The sequence below is a fragment of the Pezoporus occidentalis genome, unplaced genomic scaffold, assembly GCF_034315485.1.
Source record: "Pezoporus occidentalis ecotype Australia unplaced genomic scaffold, CSIRO_AGI_Poc_V1 ctg243, whole genome shotgun sequence".
In the NCBI taxonomy this organism is placed as follows: Eukaryota; Metazoa; Chordata; class Aves; order Psittaciformes; family Psittacidae; genus Pezoporus; species Pezoporus occidentalis.
Window position 1 is genome coordinate 341,444 of NW_026914319.1, and position 21,825 is coordinate 363,268.

Below are 21,825 nucleotides of genomic sequence, written 5' to 3' on the forward strand. Positions count from 1 at the left end.
GCTCCTGCCGCTCCCCGGGTAATTATAACTCTTTTCCTCCTGTCCTGTCTGGATCGCGGATGCTCCTGCTCGACGTGCACATCGGCCTTGCGTCCAAACCCGCCGTGGGGAAGGGTGTTTAAAGTTCATGTGTTCGGGTCCCCGCTGTCGGTGGTCCTTTGTTAGGGCAAGTGGTTATTTAACATGCAGGGCTGGAAGGGTGCTTTCCTTGTACTAAATTGAAAACGAAGGCGCGTGATTCAGTCTGAATACTTCCAGAAAACAAAGGCCTGAATTTCCGCGTTCAATCAGGAGAGTTGCCTTTCAAGAGGGATTTTACCGAAAGGCTTCTCTGCTTGGCCACAAGTCAAGGGCTGAGTTGTGGCCGAACAGAGAAGATCCTCCTTTGTGGCCTACGCGGTTTTGGCACTTCTTCCTCCAGCACAAGCCAGTACCTACAGCAGCCCTTATCTTGCAGGCAGCAGAGGCTCAGCACCGAGGCCAAATGGGTTGGAAAGGACAGAGCAATAGATGTGCAAATTAATAGGGAAGGACAGTCTACAGGTACGGAATGACATGGGAAAGGAACAAAGATAACATCACAGCATCAACCTGTATTTGCGGTTTTGGATTTAAAAAGCTAATACAGAACACTGCAGTATAGCAAATTTTTACCCCTGAAATCCTGGGATTTTATCTGTCTCTTGGGAAATCATTCTGATTCTTGTGCACAGATATGAGGAACATGGAACCACTGTTAAGGTATGATATTCATATGTCACTGAGGAGAAACAGGGTGTTGGATATAATTTTGTGATATAGTTTTTACCACACATCTTGGATAAGGGGAAAACCTGTCACGTAATATTGTGAAATGCATGTTCATGGAAGATGACCAAATACATGAGGCCTTCAGGCAACAGGAATTAGGTATGTTATTAAGAGCTGAGAGTTCCTGTCAACAGAGGATACATTTATAAAGGAGACAGATTTCTTAATACAATTTTGTGACCTCCACAAACAAATCTTCCTGTTATTACACCACTGACAGATTTCCCTTTCTCTCCCCAGTAAGCTCTAAACAGAATGTAAATTACATTTGCAAAGACATTACAGCTGCTCACTGCACGTCTGTGAAAATAAAGGATTAATCGCTGAGAAAATAGTACAGTAATAAATGGCAGTAAATAGCTGCAGTGCATTTGTTCTGTGAAGTCCAATTCAGACTACCTGGTTTTGATCTTGTCAAGAGGAAATCTTCATGAGGAAATACCCACAGAAACTGATGAGGTGATTCCACTTTTGAAAATACTTCTAGCAACAATTTTATTGGTGGTGCACAACATACAGTCAATCTGTTCACTCAAAAGCTTACTCACCAAGTATTTCAGGTTGGGTTGTTTGTTTGTTTTTTTGCCTGTCATTCAACATTGTATAACTTAGCAACAGACTTTTGCCCATGGGATGGATTACATAATCAAATAAATATATAATTCCCTTAATGCAGCTTCTTCTGAATATTCTTCTATCCATTTCTACACTTGCCTAATTTTATCAAATTTAAATTGACTCTTAGGTGAATACCAATATTTTCCAGATAAACAAGAAAAAAAACCAAATGACCAAACACCAAATTTTCCAAAATATGTTTCACGAAACTCTGAAATAAGGTACTGTGAGGTAGTTGACATTAGAAAAGTTTTATATGCAACTGACTCATCAGCTGACATAATAACACCTGCCAATAGTTTTGTCTATCTACCTTAGGTCTAGGCCACTAACCCCACCAATGTATCAATATCTTTTTTTCTATTAGAGCAATGGATTTAAATACTGATTTTTCCTGCATCTAATCCATGCCAAAAAGAAAGGTTGATGACCAGAGAGCAGCCAGGCAGGCTCTGATGCACGCTGGAAAGGAGGGAAACAGGGAAAGCTGCAGTACAATTGCAGGTGTGGAGATACTGATGGGAAGCTGAGGCGGTGGTTGCCACGACAACACTTGCTGTAACTGTTTATGTTACAGAGGGTGCCGTGTTGCAAGCACAACCTTCCCCTTACACCCACCTGCAGCACCTGACCAGTAACAGGTACCTTAGCTTGTCTAGATGGAGACAACCCCCGCTGAAGGGGTTGAGCTAGAGTGAACAACATAGTCCATAACACTGGCACCTGTTGGACATGCCCTTATAGTCACCCTAGTTAACCGATATCTTTAAACTGATTAAGCCTCCTTTAAATCCCACCTTGCAGGAAGAGCTTGAGGTAAATTGCAAGCACAGTCCTACACCCACAATGGGTATTATTTACATGACTATCGCGGTGGGAGCTCACATACTGCCCCAGCCGCCAACAGCCCAGCTTGTGCAGCTGCGGGCTACAAGAACCAGAATATGATGAGAGCAAACTGTCCCTGCACCGGACCTGAGGAGGGACAGAGCTGTTTCTGAGGCCAATGGCAACGTTCACTTACGCCGTTAGAGGGCAGAAAGCGACGCCTTCCCTGGCTTAAACTCCCGCAAGCAAACTACTCACGAGCATCAAAAGGGAGTGGACAGCTTTCCCGCTGCCCAGGGGACGAATGCTTCCAGGAAGCATTCACTAGCCCTACAGTTATGTATCGCCCTCCCGGTCCCCGCACAGCGGGCTGCGGCTCTCCCGGCCTCTCTGCTGCAGACGAAAGCCCTGCGCCAAACTGCACAACCGCCTCACCTCACCCCGACCCACCACCGGCACCGGCACCCCGCACGCTTCCTCCCCAGCGGTGGGGAAGGGGCAGGCACCGGACCGCGCATGCGCCCCACAGAGTGCGGCAACCCCTTGACCGGGTTGGGCGGGGCCCGAGGTGGTGCGTCGCGGGGCGGGCGGGCGGAGCGGAGCCGAGCCAGGGCGCCTGCGGTCCGGCCGTGGAGTTGAGGTAGTGTGAGGGTGTTTCTGGGGGGTGCTCGCGCAGGGGCGGTCCTGTTCTTCCTGAGGTGCCGTGCTGAGCGGCTGATAGGATGGGGTGCGAGAGAGCTGTGCCCCTGCCTGAGGAAGGAAGGGCCTTCAGCTGAGTCGGGTGGCATGAGGGTGGTGGAGGCCCATCAGTCCGTGTGGGGAGCCGGGGTAGCTCCCGCTGGCCTGGGTGGGGAGCAGAGCGGCCACAACCTGGCAGCAGCTGCTGGGTAAGCCCAGGTTTTCACCTCTCCTGAGCGCCCCACTTTGCTCTCCTCCTCGGGCTCGTCCCCTGCTTCGGCACAGGTTTGTGTACCTCCCGGCTTTGGCCGTGCTTCTGCTTCCCCCGTTGGCGTTTGTGCAGCCGTCAGCTTTCCCTCTTCCCACCTTTCCTCCCTTCGTCGTTCCGCTGCGGGTCGTGCTGCCGGCAGGGCAGCTCGGGCTCCCCCCGCCTCGGGCTATCGGTGGCTGTGTTCCCCTCTCACAGGTGCGCGGGGGTGGTGCGTTCCGCCGGACGGCCGTGAGCCAGGGCTGTGGTGCAGTGTCCTTGGGTGCTGAGGAAGCAGTGAAGGAAATAAGGGTTTTGTGGTTTCCTTCCTCATCTGTCATAAACTGTGACTGCAGTGACTCTGCAGGATTGATGTCTGGCTTGTACTGTCAGGGCATAACTTTCAAAAGCGTGTTTACAGTGATGTGATGGCACTAAGAAGAAAATTCTTTTCTAATTCCTATTCAAGCAAAGGTAGGATCCTTAGTCACGTTAGGTTAAGTAATTTGGCACTAAGAAGTCTGCATAAAAAAATAACGGGTGAAATATCTAATTTTAGGAGAGTACAATATATGCAGCTTCGTGACAGCATGAGTGTGGAATAATGTTTTCTTTTTACAATATAATAAAACTATAATATCTGATATTTTAACCATGTTTTTAATTTTTCATTAAGTTTATTTCTGTAAATATTGATAATGTGTTATTCAGTCTGCCTTCTGCAGCTTCATTAATAATTCATTATTAATAAACTTTCTTATCTCTAATTTCCTAATCTAACATGGTAGATCCTATGAATTCTCTTTGATGTGTTTTGGCATCTAAAAAATGCTGCCTGCTAAAATGGGTGTAATTTTTGTGTCTGTATGCCACAAAACAAAGCAGGGAGAATTTTTTGTTCTGTCCTATGACATGATATGGAGTTTCCTTAGTGCACTTTACATCAGGTTAACAACTAGGGCTTTGTTGTTGTGTTGGGGTTTTGTTGTTTTGCCCACTCAGTGAATTGGGAGAGGGTTTTTTTCACTTTTTCACTTTTTCACTGTGAAAGGTGAGTTTTGTAGGAATTGTGGCTTTATTTTAACAGGACCTGCAGAATACGAATGTGCTGAGCATAATAGCTAAGCATGTGATTCGTTCTAACTGTAGTGTTTATTTTGGAGCAAATGGCTTGAATTACTGTTTTGCTCTTGTGAGAATGTCAAAGAAAGGAGACAGTATGAAAATGATGATGATGTATTCTAAGTTCAAGTGTCACAAGTGGAGCGATTTCAATTTTAGGTCAAATGTGGAAATTTATTGCTACCTTTGTTTCCGTTTTGACTGCTGGAGGTACCCATGTGCATAAAGACTAAATTATTCTGGCCTCTTTTTGTCATTTTATGTGTTACAATATATAATTGTTTAATAATTCATTTCAGGTACTTGAGCACTCCAGAGGATTAAGCAATTAGGCTGGAAATCCTTTGGTCTAGTAAATAGGCCTTTTTCCTAAAGCTTTTACAGCTGGAAATAAAGCTACTTTTTTTTTTTTTTTAAGCTTTTGTAGTCTCTGCTTTTAGAGACTTCTTTTGGCTTTTAGCTTCTTGAAAGAGGCACTGGTACTAGCTTCACAAGCTTGTAATTTAGCTTGGGGATTGGATGTCATTTAACTGCTAAAAGTAAGATGTTTCTCCTGGAGTTCGTGATCACTTGCACGTTTTCCAAGAGCAGTTAAGAGCACTAGTTCTTGCATCTTGCCCACGCTGTAAGTAGGATAAATGCATGCTGTCAGCTTGAATTGTCAGCCATGTAGTCAGTATATCTGAAGACTACTAAGTGTCAGAAATAGCCATTAAATTGTTTTCAGTAGCTGTCAAAAATCTGTGGAGCTCAGTCATTCAAATGAATGCGTTTTGTGCTAGTACAAGTTTACTGCTAAAATGTACTTTATATGGTATTTTTTATTTGACAAGCTTTTTCACCTGTGATTGAAAACTTGTACCATTACATGAGCTGGTTTCCTCATATAAGCATTATTAATGGTATCCTAAATTGTGATTGTCAACTTTATGAAGAATTTATATAGCCATTTTCCTATGTAATTTAAAGGATTAATTTTGGGTCGCTCAGAACTAAATGGCTACTTTGCTTGTGGGAAACAGAACCAAGAAAGGAGGACTTAAAACTTATTTCACTGAAACTGGTCTCTTCCATAATATTGAAGAAGTAAGAGGCTACCATTCTATAAATAGTCCAATTAAAATTCTGGGTACCTTTTACTTAATTTTAACAATGAAATATTTTGCAGTGCACACAACTGTGGCCTCACTATGCTAAGATAAACTGGCAAGTCAATACAGAAATAATAAAAGATGTACAGTAAAAGAACTCCTCCAGTGTTGGTCTACTAAAATCTTCAAATGGATCAGGCTCCTGGGAAGGAGCGTGACTCTGAGGCCAGGTCTGTATTGTAGTTTCACCACTGAAACAAACCTTGCATACATCCATACTCAGCTGAATTCTGCAGGTTTCTTGAAATAAAAAAGACAGGTTAAATTCTTCCTCTCTCCCTTTTTTTTTTTTTTTTTGTTACTATTCTATGAGAATTGTGTTTGTGTAGATGTTGCACCATGTGTACATGTATGACAAGTTCTGCAGTGGCAAAGTCTCCACCAGTGCAGCTGTCACTTTGTTAGTTGACTCCCCCCTCCCCTTTCAGTTCACTTTAATGACACCCCCCTTCCTCTTAATTCTCTTTAAAATGTTCAGTGAAAATCTCTCTCTTCTCAGTAGCTTACATTCATAATTGCAGATATGGCTGTCTAACTAGTTAGCTGAACATTATCATCTCAGAATTCCAAAATCTTTGCAAAGTCAAGCCATGATCCTCTCAGAAGGAAGTTTTGGAGTGGCAGGGGCTTTGGAAAGAGTGATGCAAATACAGCTGTGAAATTTCAGGGAGTAGAGGTACTATTTAAGGCTTTGAAAGGGAGTACTTGTCATAGCCTAATGTTCAGCTGCTGTGAAAAAAATTGTGGCAGTCTTATTGGGAAATAGGAACTTAAGAAGGTACCACATGCTCTGTCATGTGGCTCATCTGAGCAAGGGTTCTACTGCTGTGACCTGGAACAGCAGCGATAAAGTGTAAAGAAGTAATGAAGTGTCCCAGATGGAATGAAGCTGAGATTTCTATTTATTTATTTTTTTAAAGAAGCTGACACAGAGATGTAGAAACATTTTGAGGCCCAGATGGATCCAGTGGGAGGAGGGGGACTTCAGCAAGTATAACATACTGTCCCCATTGATATCTGCTTTCTTTAATTTTCTTCACAACCCCTGCCAAGTCACTTCCCCTCTCAAAATCTTGAATCTTGGCTGACTGCCCACAGGCAAGGAACAAAGAATTTCTGTTCTTGAATAGTTGATTTGATTTAAAAGCATTCGCTGAGAGTAGTAAGCAAAATAAAGGGGAGAGGTGCTGGAAAAAAAGCTAGGATACTTTAAGGTACCAAAAAGTACTTGAGCAGACTCCTTAGACATGCAAAAAAAACCCAAACCAGTTGTTGGCACAAAGTGTAAAATAAAACCAATGGAAATAGGAGTACATGCCTTCAAATTAGAAACAAGTCAGCACAAAAGGTAATTTAGTGTGTGGGCACTCAGATAATTTTATACCAGAGCCACTGTGAACTTGATGTGTGGGTTTTCAAGTCTCAAGCAGTATGGTTTTCCTTTCAACTCAAAGTCCAGCTACAAAACAAATTGGTTGTGTGCTGTTCTTAGAAGCCCGTAGGAGGTAAAACTTCCTGATTTAAGATATGTTTGAGGTTGTCCCAGCAGCTCATCAGCACCTCATTGAGAGACTGGTGAGGGAACTGGTGGTAGCACACAAGGAGGTTTTCCTCTCTCTTTGTTGCAGCACTAAAAGAAAAGGTTTTCTTGGTAGTTACCCCTTTTTTGCTATTCCCTTAAACCTCTTGTCTTTCTATGATGTCACTTGGAATATCTATTAAAATTATTCCTCGAAATACGGGTAGCAATAAGGCAAGGGTTTGTTTTTTTTTCTTTCAGCATTTCCTGGTGATTCAAGTCTGGGGCATGCAGTCAGGGAGTGAAGGAACATATGCTGTGGGAGAAGGTATAAAGATAGATGTCGTGGAAAAGACACCAAGCACTAGGCAGACTCCTTTGTCAGTGCATTCCAAAAAAGTGGTACAGAACTGTTAAAACCTGCAGTCCTGCAGCTGTCATTTTGATAAGACAGCCTTTTTTTATTCCCAGAAATATGCCTTGTTACCTATTCCAAAGATGGCAGTGTGTTGTATAGTGCTGTTATTTTTTTACTTGAGCCTAGCAGCTATTAATATAAATTCTGTCTTCTATCACCCAATCGATGATGCAGTCTCCAAAGACCCTCGAGTCTCATCAGCACATAGGTACAACATTTTGATGGGCTTTGGTGTGTCAGGCATTGCTGAGGTTTTGTGAGTAGGGTATCCTTCTCTTTCCCTCCCTGCTGGTGACATTATTCTGTTGACCAAGTTTTACAGTAACAATAACAGAAATACTTCACATGCTGAGAGCTGATGTCATCAAAAGACAGCTCAAACATGGTCTTACTTCTTTGGGGTCACGTGTTTCTGTTAATTGTTTGCTTCCAAGTCGAATATTCTGCACTTTTATGGTGCTGTGCAGTTGTCTGAACCTGATTAATGAACCTGGGAACCAAAAGGCAGTGTTGGTCTGCAAAAGTCACCAGTATGGATGTGCCAGTACAGGAAAATGTCATCTTTTTAAGAACTCATGTGCTCTTAAAACTATGAGGAAGGTGATTCTTCCTTGGGCTCCAGTTTTAAATAATGCATTATGTGGGTAAGATGATTTGTTAGAGGGAGTTTGTGTTATGTGTTATAGGAGTGGAGAACTGAAGTTTCTGTGTGTTGCCAGGACTTGTGGTTTTCCCAAACAGGACATACTTAACTTCTTTGTCAGCTGCACCTCATGCAGATTTTTCTCCTACTGCCAAACCAATAGCCATCTAAGACTGCAAACATCATTTTTGGCATTCCAAAAAGTCTCAGCATGTAGCTCCTGAGCTTCTGCATGCTTATTTCATTGCCCCTGTCTTCTAAGATTAATTGGTTAGTGACTGTGTTCTGTGCTTTTTTGTGTGTGCATCAGTCATTCTTCAGAATTCCCATTTTCATTGCTGCACAGCAGCTGCACTGACAGATTTCCAAATAACACAGAACTAGCCTGTCTGCACTCAGAATGGTCAGCACAGTGTCTGGCAGCTGAATGACTATGATGCTCAAAGTTTTATGTTGGACAATAAAAGACTTTGGAGGTCACAGAGGTAAATGGGCTGGGGGAGGGCCTCACCCTAAATAGATGCAAAAAAGGAAACTAATAGAATAGAGTTGTTTGAACAGTGAGACTATTTCCTGGTATCTGTAATTCCATGTGAATTTTCTTTTTCTGAAACCTTGGTTGACTATTGCAGTGAGGTATCATTGGGCCATATATAATATTATTATAATTAATTATAATTATAATATTATTATATTTATTATTTATTTATAATTATAAATATAAATTTATATATAATATATAAATTATAAATTATAAAATATAAATTATATAAAATATATAATTATAAATATATTTATTATTTATTATATAATTATAACTATAATATTATAATATAATATAATATATAATATAATATACAATATACAATAATATATATATACAATATATATGTATATGTGTATATATATGTATATGTATATATATACAATAATATATATATGTATACAATATACAATAATATATTAATTGTATATTAATACAGCAATCTTGCTTTACTGAGAGGTGTTTCCTGCAATGAATTTAATAGAAATGTCTCATATAGGCGTAGAAAAACGATGATAAACATGTACTGGTCTTTTATAAGCTGACTAGCAGAACTGATGGCACTGTGCGGTGCGTTGTAACCTTTTAAGGCTTTGGGTATGCCTGGTTTTCATGATACCCTGAGGTGTTTCAGAGGACATACGAGGCATTCCTTTGCCTTACAGACTTGCATTTTTTATGTTGTACTTGAATATAATCTCTGGGTTTTGCTGGGAATAAGTAAAGCAGAATCTGAGGAAAACTCCAACAAATTTCAAGTATGATGTTTTGTTAAGTATGGGCTGGTTTCCATGGTGAAGAGTCAGCTCAGACTGAAGTCTGATGCTGCTGTTCAGTTAAGTAGCATCAGAGATACTAGAACTTTGCTTTATTACAGAACATAGAATGGATTTTCTGTTGCTTTTTCTTTGGCCCTTGTTCTTTATGTTTCATGCACTCAGTAATATAATTTATACATGACTGATGTTGGAATGAAGCTCTGAGGATAGAGACAAGATTTTGTTTTGGAGTTGCTGAGTGCCTTAGTTCATTGGTTTCATTGCCAGCTGTACGTCAGTGTTTGTTGTGGTACTGCTGGACAATGTTAAATCCACATTGGCAGTCTGGCAATACATTTTTTTAGACAACCAGCAGTGGCAGCAGTGAAGAAAACCAAACTTCATGTCTGTGAAAGGCAGACCTAGTCTCAGATACTTTGTTCAGGAATTGTTTATAGTTTCAAATTGTAAATTTTCAGAATAATACATATGCACGTTGATTTTAAAGAACTTTGAGAAATTGCCACTTGAGTCAGTCACTTCAGGCTGCCTACTGAAAGGATTATCTGGAAGATATTCTCCTGTTCATGGATTTTTGGATTGACCTTTTGCCTGCATAGTCAGGTCAGCAGTTTCATTTGGTATGTGTTTGTTCTGTTTGTTTTAGTTGGCTGCTTTTTGTTTGTTGTTTTCAGTCTGGTTTGGTTTTGTTCTTGTTTTTTCCTTTCTCTCCTCAGATTTTCAAATTCTGTCATGGCTATACTCCTTCATCTTCATGGGCGACTTCCTTTTGTCTCAGTCTTTACGATTATAGATGGTAGGAATTCCAACAAGGTGTAGCTCTGTTGTGCCCTTTTTTCCTGTTGGTCTCTGCAGAGAGTGATGAGGTTGGGTTCCCACCTAGGATAAATTGGTGTGAAGAAGGAAGTCTCAGCTTCCTTTTTCCTTGCTTAGGGAGTGGTGGGTAAGGAGGAATACGAATAATAAGGGAGTGGAAAGATCACAAGACTTACGGTTCCCTTCTCACATGTATGCTCTTATCTCACGGGTTATTACCTCTGAAATACTAAAATCAAAGGTCCATTCTGAGGACAAGTTTTGTTTAAACTATAATGTTCATGTAGAGAAGCACTGACCCTTCAGGGCAACAATAGGCAAAAGAATATTCCAATCTATCCATCTTAATTATTGTGCTATTTTATTCCTAATATGTACACCTGCTACTCTGATATCCTGTTTTCCTTCTTGCAGAACACATGGGTATAAGCTTGCTTTTATTTTTATTGCTGCTCCACACTGTGTAATCTTGGAAGGCTCTTGCAGGAAGTGTGTTACGGGTCACCAGAAGGGCATGCTTCAGTGCCCAATCTGCAGAACTTTAAAATTACACTAAAATTCGGTTAGGGGGAATGGCCTCTAAAAATGTATAGGAAAAGTGACAAGTACAAATAGTTCCCTTCATTTTGGTACACCTTACTCCCAGTTCCTTTGCCCTGTGTCAGTATTTGGGTGTTATGCCATTTGCTCAGCAGGTTAAATCCTTGATTTCCGTTAGTTTCAGTAGTCAGCATGTGCACTGTGAATCAAATATACGTGGCAGAGACCCAGTCTGCAATTCCTGCTGCTCCTTGGCTGGAGTTTATGCAGTCTGTTCCTTTTGGCTCGGCTTCTTGTCCTGGCTTGTGCTCTTACTTACAGTGTGATGCTGAGTTACTTCCATTCCAAAGCTCTGTAGTGAGATTGTCGAAATGCTTTAGAAGGAGATATGGCTGGAGATCTGTGGAGAGCTGAACTTAATTTAAATTCTGCGAAAGGTATCTGTTATCGTCAGACATATTTTTTTATTATTATTTTTAAATAATGCAGAATGTAGGCTTTTGGGAATAGGGTTGAAACTTGTGGTCTCTCCTTGAGAGATACTATTTGGTCTTCTGAACCATGATGTGAATATCCTACTCCTGGACCTTATATGTGAATGTGTTCCATCGTATTTCATACTATTCGGGAATTGTGTAGGGTGCATAATGATGTAGGTACAGTTTACGCTTTAAAGTCTGAGTGCAGAGCCATGGATTTGGCAAAGAGCTAGGGAAAAGAAGTTTTGGTTAGCTCATGTTTAGAGAGGATCTGTTTCAGGAAATCTTTAACCACACAATTCCAAATAATCATGCTGATACTGTAGAAGATAAGCTTTTATTGTTTTCTCTCTTATGTGCTTAAGACAAATTTATGTCTTAAGTAATTTTTGGGGGTATAAGCACAGTTTTTGACCAAAGTACACCACACTGAATTTACAGTGGGATTTCAGATTGCATGTTGGCTGTCTGTGTGTGCGGTCGTATCTCACCGTTAAGGTGAAGTAAGCTATTCCTCATTAAATGACTTGTGATTGCCACTTGCACTGGCAACAGTAAGATTTTATGTATTGGCAGTTACTATAGGGCATTTTACACACCATAAGTTGTTACTTTACAGCAGCTTTGGCATCCAAGTCCTAATATTGCCCCTGCCTTGGGCTGATAACTTTCAGAATAGTTTAGATACGCATGTTGATTTTAGAGCACTTTGAAAATCTGCTACTTGAATCAGCCATTTTGGCCTGCCTATTGAGAGCATTATCTGAGGAGTGAAGGTGAAGGGTGACAAGCACAACTTGGAACCCTGCTGGAATGACACTTGTGTTTGCAGCAAACTCTGGTGTGCTGGCATAAGGCCAGTTGTACTGGTCAGCAGAGGCAATGAAAAATGCCGTGGAGGAAGAGTTAGGTTTAAATGAGTGCTTAGCAGGATTAAAAATTCTGTCTCAGTAGTCCAATAAAACCAGACACTGAAGTACCAATATAGAAAGTGTGGTGGGGAATACTTAAATGTGTGATTTCAGTCTGAAAAGCACTTATGTCAGGCAATATATGGGGAAGAATGGGGAATAACAGGGGAATGTAACTATTATGTAAAATAAGTAGTTTTATCCAGATTACATGAAATAATAGAAATTCCCTCTCAAAAATATTAAATAATTGGAGAAGTTTCAGAGTTGGCTGAAACTGAGAAATACGAGATAGGCACATGTAAAGAGATGGAAAAGATCAGAGTTGTTTGGGGGAGAAAAATGAGTAAGAGAATGTATATAAGTATATATGTACATACATATCATTTATGATGAATCTGGAACATCTGCCGTCACTGCCTGGTAACATGAGAAGAGGGACACATTTTTGTGAGATTCTTGCCATTTTTTAAGTATGTTGAAATCGGATATTGGGCATTTAAATGTATGCATTTATAATAATACGGAAATAGATTCTATTTTCTTCCCTTCAAGTTAAGTTAAAAATTTCTGGTTTAAAAGCGTGTGGTTTGAAGCCCTAAACTTCAGCCACTCCACATGAAAACAAAGGTCTGTTTAGTCCTGCACTTTATTTAATTTGTATTTTTTTGTCCTTCCCCAGTGCGGAGCTCCCTGAAGATGTCTGGCTCATATTGCTTCAGACTGTCTGGACATTTGCTGTTTAAGTGCTGAAGCTTTTCTACCATCTATTTTTCTCCTGAAGCCTTAATCCATTAAGGGATCATAATTGGCTGCTATGGTAAGACATTTTTAAAGTCGTAGTAAAGTGCTAAAAATAGGTGCAATGTGTCAGTGAATTTTGGTTTTATTTCTTTATTTATTAGCAAGATACAAAATCTGAAAGAATATCAATGCTGTACAAAACCAGAAAAGGATGATGCCCAATTTTGAACTAACTAATAAAACAAGAAACTCTGTTCTGCATTTTATCTGTTTATACTTGTCCTATGCTTCTAAGTGAGAAATAAGGATCAAGTGAAGAATTTCACAAGATCTTTTTTGTATGTGTGTATACAAATGATATAACATTTATCAAAATGTTCTGTGTAAGTCCCTTACAAGTCTCTTCTAGATATTGCATTTTGTGTGAAATGGGTTTAATGTCAGTTCAAATTATGGTATTTAAAGTACTTCAGGTGATTCGTAGAAGCATAAAAGTTTGGGGTTTGGAGAATAAAATTTGGTAAAATGAGAGGAAAACTTGTAAATAACACGTGAGATGGGAAGATGACTATCTCTAAGCCGATACAAATCCACACCTGTTTGCTAGACTGTGATAATACTGGAAACTGGTATTTGTCCTTGATCTCCCCAGCTGTAGCAGTTTTGAATAACCAGGTGATCTTTTACAAATTTCAGGAGTCCAGACCAACTACAACATGAGAAGACGTATTCAAGATGATCAACCCAGAAGATTTTTCACTTCATAGAATCTTATTTTTGTTTATAATGTAATATAATTTGACAGAGCCAGGTTCAGTTTTATCTTGAAATTAAGACACGCCTGTGACCTTCATCAGAAATGTTTCTAGCATTTTCAAGGAAAAATATGTCCCAGAAACTGAGCATGTTTTTACTAGTTTTTGGCATCATCTGGGGTTTGATGTTGCTACGCTACACTTTTCAGTATCCAAGACGCCAAAGCAGTGCTGAGTTGCGTGGACAGATATTAGATCTAAGCAAAAGATATGTCAAAGCACTGGCAGAAGAAAATAAAAACTTAATGAATGGTGGTGGTGGAGCCTCTATGGCTGGATATGGTAAGAGAAAGAAACAAACATTAGTTATTCAAATACCCCTTTTCCCTGCAAACTGTAAAGTTATACTTTTCTACTTTTTAAAAGTAATATGTACTGCTATGTAAGAAGAAAAGCTCTCTGTATTAACAAAGTTGATTTTAGTTTATTCACTGAAGGTGAAGATTAAGATGTGATACAAAATCAAGCTCGAGACATGAGATTTCTGTTTTCCAGGAATGTTTTAGATATCTCCAGGTATATGGCTACTATTATGTACAAGATTAACAGAAGCACTGTGCTTTTTCTGAATCTTAAGCTACTGAGGAGTAAGCATATGCTTGCTAAGGGGACAGTTTTAGATTAAGTCACTTCAACATTCCAGATTCTTTTTATGCCTCACTGCTAACTTTCTGCTTTTATTTCTGTAATTTTATTCTCTTCAAGTAGTAAAAAAGCAGCAGAAACCAACTTTGGTTAAGATTGCAGTCTTGAGACTGCAAGGCAATTATTAATTTAGGAGAATCTCTTCTTGCTTTAGAAGTAGCCATTAGAGGTAAGGTCCCTTGTCTCTATAGCTTTGATACTTGCTGCATCATATCTCTCTGATTTATGTGTTAACTTGATGAGTATGTGGCCACTATTCACCATCTTCTGAAATACAGAAAAGATAGCTTTGGGACTATAGTTTTGAGATCTTCTCAGCAAAGCTATAAAAATGTCTTAATTGGAACTCTCTGGTCCCTCATAGCTTCTTTCGAGGGAAGGCTGCAGTGCGCTCTAGTTAATCTCTTAGGTATTAGGTCTGAAGAAACTACCTGTGTTCTGTCAAATTTAAGACATGTATCTGTGAAAATAAGGGAAGTATGAGGTTTAAAAAGAAATATGTTTTAAAAAGAATATATGTAAAGATCTATGTTAATGTACTTTGATCCCCTTTTTAAGGAATCCTTGAAAGAGTGGGCTGTACCAGTTGTAGGATGTCCTTAAAAGGCACTCTGATAGGAGCATAAAGAGCAAAAGTGGATCTGAACGCTTTTGGCTGCTGCTCAGGAACAAGGAGGCGAGTCTGATGACAAGATGAGCAGGAAGCAACTGAAGATGAGGACAGCAGTATTAAAATGTCCCGGGCTTAAATTCTTTCATTCATTAAGTTAACATTTTTGCCAGTCAAACACTTCTTTTTCCTTTCTTGCCCCTTTTCTCTTCCTTCCCCCTCCCCCTTTTTTATGTCTTCAAGGATTTCCTGTCTTTACCGTGTAATTGCTTTTCTGTGTAATTTCTTTTAAAAACCCTTGTGTACTGCAGCTTTCTACTGCTGCATAAATCTTGCAGTGTATTTCCAAATGAGATTTGCCTTCTGAGATTTTCTCTGAAGTTTAATAAAAATAACAAAGTCAACTCTTGATCTACATGCTGAACATCAGACTTGCAACTTGAATAGGCAGTTCCTTTCCTCACTGTGGTACTACAGACTACACGGCCTACTGTATCACTGACTGCAGACTCTGCTCTGGTTCAAATTTTAACTCGCTTTCCAGCCCCTAAGATAACATTGCTAAACCAGAACTAGTTAGTTTTAGAGGGAGAAACTGATCTGAGACTTTTTTATTTTACAACTAGTAATTTTATCTGGGTTAATACCTTTTTTCTTTATACCTGTGTTTTTACTCCCCAATTTCTGTGGTTATTTAAGAACCGATGAACTAAATCAGAGGGAAAGAGTGTGTCTGCGTGTGTTTTGGGGTGATCTTAACGCCTTGTAAAAGCTGGCAAGTTTGTTCATTTTTTCCAAATCTAGAGAAGACAGCATTGACAACAGCATAATTGGCTTTTGTTGAGAGGTCTGTTACTGGTTTTGTGTTCCAGAACATGGGATTTTTTTTTTTTTACTGTCCTTCCTCTTATTTTTCAGTCAATATAGGTCTAAATATATGGATATTTTTATTTTCCTTCTTTATAGCTTGTGTAAAAAGTGGTAAGATACTTTCTTGTAGCTGTTTTTCTGTGGTACAGATCTATTATTTAAAACTACCATTTTTATGTTGGAAAGTAAATATATTCTGTTGCTGTCCAAGGCTAAAAGTTGTCATAGCTGAGTATCCTAGTGCTGTTGTCAAATTAACTTTGAAATATTGTCTTTGAAAAGTCACTAGTCCAATGTTCCAACTAGTGGTTTTGTTCTTGCACTCTGTCTTCCTTCACAGTTCACTATTATGGTGGTATCTTCCTTGCCTAAAATAAGAGAAAAATCGAGCAGCTCTTTAATTCTATATTTGTATACTAATGTGCACTCTTTCCCAAAAGTGGGAAGGATGGCAAGTCTTAAGATGTGTGTTGAAATAGCAGTTCTTTTTCACACAGAGCAAATAACAGGATCTAATTTGGTTATTTTTTCCATTATCTTCAGCTGATCTTAAAAGAACAATTGCTGTTCTTCTGGAGGACATCTTACAACGCCTTGTGAAATTGGAAAACAAAGTTGATTACATCGTTGTGAACGGCTCAGCAACAAATACCACTAATGGAACTAGCAATCAGATGCCAGTAACTTCAAATAGACGTGCAAAACCAGCAAGCAACATTAGATAGCATACAGGGCCACTTTGTGTTACTACATCTATGATGGGTAATCTTTAAGATAAGCATTTTATCTCTGGCTAGGGCAATGCAGTAGTTGACTCTAAAAGAAGCATAAACTATTCTATTATACAATGTGCTGGCTTTATATAGGTCTAACTTACGTGCATAGGTTCTCAAAGCATTATGTCATCGCCTTTGAGCAATACTTCCAAAGTGATTGTTGTCTTTAAAGATATTTTGATATCACGGTTTGATGTAGTATGCCATTGGATAATAACAATATATGGAAAGCAAGGGGGAACGTAAAAGTAGGTTTCTAAATATATTTATTTAAGTATAAATAGAACATATCTTTTGGATAGGTGAGCAGTATTGTAGCTTATTCATGTTTTGTGGTCTGCATTAAGCTGAGGTAACTGAGGAAAACACATTGCTAAACAGATGTTAGAAAATGTGTATACTTACAATATTTTGTTACTCATTTACTAAAACAATATTAAATTGAGGATAGCATTGGCAGTAATATTTAAAAATTGTGACCCAAAGAATGTCTTTATTTGCACTATTTGTCAGAATAGCTAGAGAGAATTTAGTGTATATTTAAGAAAATTAATTATAATAGGAAAGCACCCTAGGTAGTAACACTGTCTAGGTGTATCTTTATGCCAGAGTTAGGGCAGTTAGAATATCAAAAGCAAATCGTAATCTGTGATACCTTAGATGATAATTTCTTACAAAGATATTTAAGTGTATGTATTTTGTAATTGCAGATAAAATTATTTAAGTGATGGAAATAAGTTTTGGATATGTGAATACCGTTTATTTTTATTCACTGCTGTTTCTCTTGAACCTTTTAGTACCTTGCAATTCATGATGAGTATAGCACACCATCTCCCTAAATTGCTTTTTTCATTGGGAGTAAAAGCAATGAAAGGAAACAAGGCATCTATACTTAGTACACCTCATGTACTAAGGGTATCTTAGCATGGAGCACTTGAAAGCTAAGGTGATGTTTGCCTTATGTCTAAGCTAGCCTTACAGCGAAGTGAAGTACAGTGCAAATGCACTGTACTTCAAAATGTTACTGAAGTCATATTCAAGAGAAAGTGCCACTGAGCCTGTTTTTTAATACGTACTGAATGTTTTTTTGGGGAGGGAGGGCATGTTCAGGGATTTCTGCCAAAAGTGTGCTCTGAGTGGGGTTTTTGGGGGTGGGTAAAAAAGGGGTGCTTCAGGTATACCATCTGAAGTTAAGTTTTTGGTTTAGGTTTTTCTTCATTTCCCTGCTGACACTCTGGACTGTTAAAAAGGAAGATACACTTACAACCTTAGTTAGAAACCAGGTGATTTTTTTGCCCTGTTACATTGTGTGTAAACGTGTACTCACTTCAGTGCAGAAAGAGAAAAATAAATTTTTAATTGTACTTGTAAAAGCTCCTGTTTGGTTGTTTTGTTTTTTGTTGTTGTTTTTTGGACAAAGCTGTGTCACTCTGGTTACACGTGGTGTAGGTGTTTCTGGACTGGAAAAATCTTACGTCCCTCAAGTTTAGTAGTAGTCTCTCTGGTATTCTTTATTATTCCTGTTCGATCAGTGAATTCTTTTGTTCTTGAGATCCTAATACTCTGGGACTTCCCTTAGGTTAGAGGTGAGGGAAGAAATGAATTAAAAATTTAGAATTTTTAATGGTAAAGATTCACTTCTGAAAAGTGAAGACCGGTGCTTAACTTCTTCTGAACCTGCAAGTCTCTACTGACAATGTGAAGACAGGTTTTTATATCTTATCTGTGCTTTTCATTCCCTGTGTACTTGACTGGTACCAACCAAAACCTTGATGGATAGTGTTCCTTTGCACTGTAAACAGTAGTATGAGTAGTTCTCTGTGTGTGACTTTTTCTTTTCTTGTAAGGGTATGTGAAATCTTAAAGTTACTAAGGTTTATTAAACAAGCATAACAAAAAGTTGCAAGGTGAGTATTTGTCCCTCTGTGCACACAGAGGTTCTACTCAGGAGTTTTGGAGGCTGCTGTACTAGCTTATGGGTAGCTATGTACATAGTAATTCATGGTGCCATTAGCAAATAGTTGCTTCTCTCAGGTTTCAGCAGTACAATAACTCATTGGAATTAGCTTGTATTTGATAAATATATAGGGAGAACTGTGAACTACCTGTAAATTCCATTAATGAATATGGTTCACTGAGTCATAGAAAGGCTTAGGTTGGAAGGGACCTTAAAGCTCATGCAGTTCCAACCCCCTGCCATGGGCAGGGTCACCTTCCACTCTAGAGCAGGTTGCTCAAAGCCCCGTTCAAATCCTTTAACGCTGACAGGGATGGGGCAGCCACAGCTTCTCTGGGCACCCTGTGCCAGTGTCTCAGCACCCTCGCAGGAAAAAATTTCTTCCTAATGTCTCATCTAAATCTTCTCTCTTTCAGTTTAGAACCATTACTCCTTGCCATATCCTCACACATCCTTGTAAAAAATCCCTTTCCAGCTTTCCTGTAGGCCCCCTTCAGGCACTGGAAGCTGCTCTAAAGTCTCTGGGGGCTGTTTTCAGATTGAACAGGCCAAACTCTCTCAGCCTGTCTTGATAGCAGAGGTGCTCCAACCCTCTGATCACCTTGTGGCCTCTTCTGGTCTTGGTCCAATATGTGCACATCCTTCTTGAGTTGTGGGCCCCAAAGCTGAAGGCAGTACTGCAGGTGGGACATCAGAGCAGTGTAGAGGGGAGAATCGCCCCTTTTGACCCGAGTGTCATGCTTCTTTTGATGCAGCCCAGGATACGGTTGGCTTTCTGGGCTGTAAATGACCATGGCCAGCTCATGTTTTCATCAGCTTTTCATCAGTCAACACCAGTATTAAGAAAGTAACAATCCTTTGCACATGAAAAACATTACAAAAGTCTAAATCTTTTTTTTTTTTAGCTGCTATGAGAAAAAAACCTCTCCCATTTTGCTCTTGCTTTTGAGGAAAGCATACTATCAAATATATTAAATCAAACCCCACAGACAGCAGACTGCATTGCTTTGTAAAGCACAAAATAATGAAAGGACAAAATCATTAGGAAAGGAGGGTCCTATCTGGATTAACAGTTAAAGGTGTCAATTGACACTCTACATCACCTTTAAAAAATACCACACCAGTTAAATAAGACTGTTTTAGATGTTTATTTTATTCTGTTAATCGGAATATTTTTAGGAATTAAAAAGGTTTTTAAGAAAACCTAATAAACTGGAATGTTAAATTTTATGCAATTATTTTTCTAAACAAACTTGTAGAAGTTCCCAAATTTAATCTTCTTCTGCATTCCCACAAAGAAAGGCTGCAACAGCAGCAATTACGCTCAGAATACGTATTTGCACAGGAGGCATTTGGTCACTTAGGCAACTTCTACACATCAGAGATTATGCAGCCTGCATTATCAAATATTCTTAATTAGAATTTAGATCAATCTAGCCAGCTTCTTTAAATGGCTGTGCTAATGGAAAACAAGTATTTGGCAGTTACTTGGAAGAACAGAGAACTCTGCAATATGTTGGACATACTGCTGGATGCCAATGCTACTGATGTTTCACCACACTGATGACAAGAACCTCTACAACCTTGTGCTGTATTTCTGTGGGTTCTAAATTATTTCATTGAAAATATCAGCAAACTTCTGTGATCCAGCAGTGGAAGAGCAGCTTGTTAAGATATCTGCCCATCCATTCATCCCAAAGGTTCTTTAATGTGGAACTACTCAGTGCTTCTTCACACACAATTGTGAGACAATGCTTGGATATCTTAATTACATTAAGATTAATCTGGTATGACTCAAGAATGGCTTAGATGAGGAAAACAATGAAAAAAAAGCTAAAGAATCAAGACTATCTTCCCTGAGATGTTTGCCTGCTGGTTATTTGTTTGTGGAACTCGAGAGCTGTATTGAGAACTGTGGTGCTTTTAGCTGTTCACATAGCAATTGGTACACTCTTTTCTTGCCATTTTTCTTCATTAGAATTTTAGGGAGTGGATCTTGAACATTTTTTTGCTGCCTACATTAAACATCCATTCCCAGGCACAGAAGCATTAACTGTTACCTAGTGAAATAGCTGGTAAGCGTTCATGAGCACAATGAGGCAAATTACAGCTGGGAAAATTCAAGTCTCGCAATTTACTGTAAGATGTCAAGAACAAAACTGAAACAAATACCTCCTGCAACCCTCAAATCAGGAGTCCTTTATATTAGGGAGGTTGTATGTTCCCTTGCCCTCTAAAAAAAAAGGAAATAAAATCAAAACCAACTATCCCCAACCCGGCCTAAGAACCAACCAACCCTAAGGAGATTCTGTAATTCACAAAACTTGAAGCAGGTCACTCTGGGGGGATTTGTGCTATCATCTGAAATGGGAAATACGTAGGTGCATCATAGGAACTGTATGCACAAATACAGTTTAAATATTCTTTTAAAAAAAATAATATTTGGCAACATAACCAAAAGCATTTCAGATGTGAGGTGAGTTGTAGGGTTCTCTGCCTTCTTTTTGGCAAGACCTTGGGTTCTTCACATAACCTCCTGCAACTGCAGAGCTGTCATACCTCTCAGAATATCCCTATAAAGAAGGCAACAAGGTAGAACATGCAGATGTTTTCTTGCTACTGCTGTTGATAGAAAAGGCAGCTGAGACCCTCTCCTTATCCCTTCCTTATCATTTTTTCTTTAGCCTGCACACCTGAAGTCTAGTTTTTCCATTCTGAAAAGTGCTGTCATCTTAGGAGAATGGATGAAGCTCAGCTTCCACCCTCTGCACTGCTCGAGCACAGATGTCATGGATGTAGCTGGGGAAAGAAGAATACAAGTCAGAGGCTATACAGCACAGAAAAACTGGCCACAAATGTTGGGGTAAGATGTATCATGGACACTGACATACATATTGCTGTATCAATCCCCGATAATGCTGGTTTCATGCAAAACTAGAGGTAGCATACTATTAGAGTATCTTTAACTTGCTGCTTGATGAACAGTTTTACAAGCTGTTGGTTGAGGAGAACAAACCATTTATGATATTTCACTGCATCTCAGTTTGTCTGGGATAACGCACTTGTGCATTTGTATCTGTTTAAAAATATCATTTAGGTTATGAAAATGAAGCCCAAGTTAAAGAAAAAATTTCACATCACATGCACACATGAAATCCTAAACACCAGCAGCATCACACCCTACTGTATTGGCTTATCTGCAGGCGATCTTGATTACTACAAATTTCCTAGGATGTTTGTCAGTACCTCCAGCAATTAATTGACCTTTGCTTGCATATGAGCTTACGTACTCCCTGTGGCATTCA

General features: G+C 39.3%; 1 protein-coding gene across 2 annotated transcripts; it reads left to right on the forward strand.

Moving 5' to 3' along the window:
• The first annotated feature begins 3,080 nt into the window (after positions 1 to 3,080).
• Positions 3,081 to 17,936, forward strand: CCDC126 (coiled-coil domain containing 126). Of its 2 annotated transcripts, none has more exons than XM_062622532.1 (4): positions 3,081 to 3,219; positions 12,786 to 12,923; positions 13,544 to 13,944; positions 16,331 to 17,936. In XM_062622532.1, the coding sequence occupies exons 3-4, from the start codon at positions 13,707 to 13,709 to the stop codon at positions 16,510 to 16,512; spliced, it is 420 nt and encodes a 139-aa protein (XP_062478516.1). In that variant the 5' UTR covers positions 3,081 to 3,219; positions 12,786 to 12,923; positions 13,544 to 13,706; the 3' UTR covers positions 16,513 to 17,936. The 2 variants fall into 2 exon arrangements, with proteins under 2 accessions (XP_062478516.1, XP_062478517.1); XM_062622533.1 differs by lacking the exon at positions 3,081 to 3,219 and adding an exon at positions 3,271 to 3,400.
• The last annotated feature ends 3,889 nt before the right edge of the window (positions 17,937 to 21,825 follow it).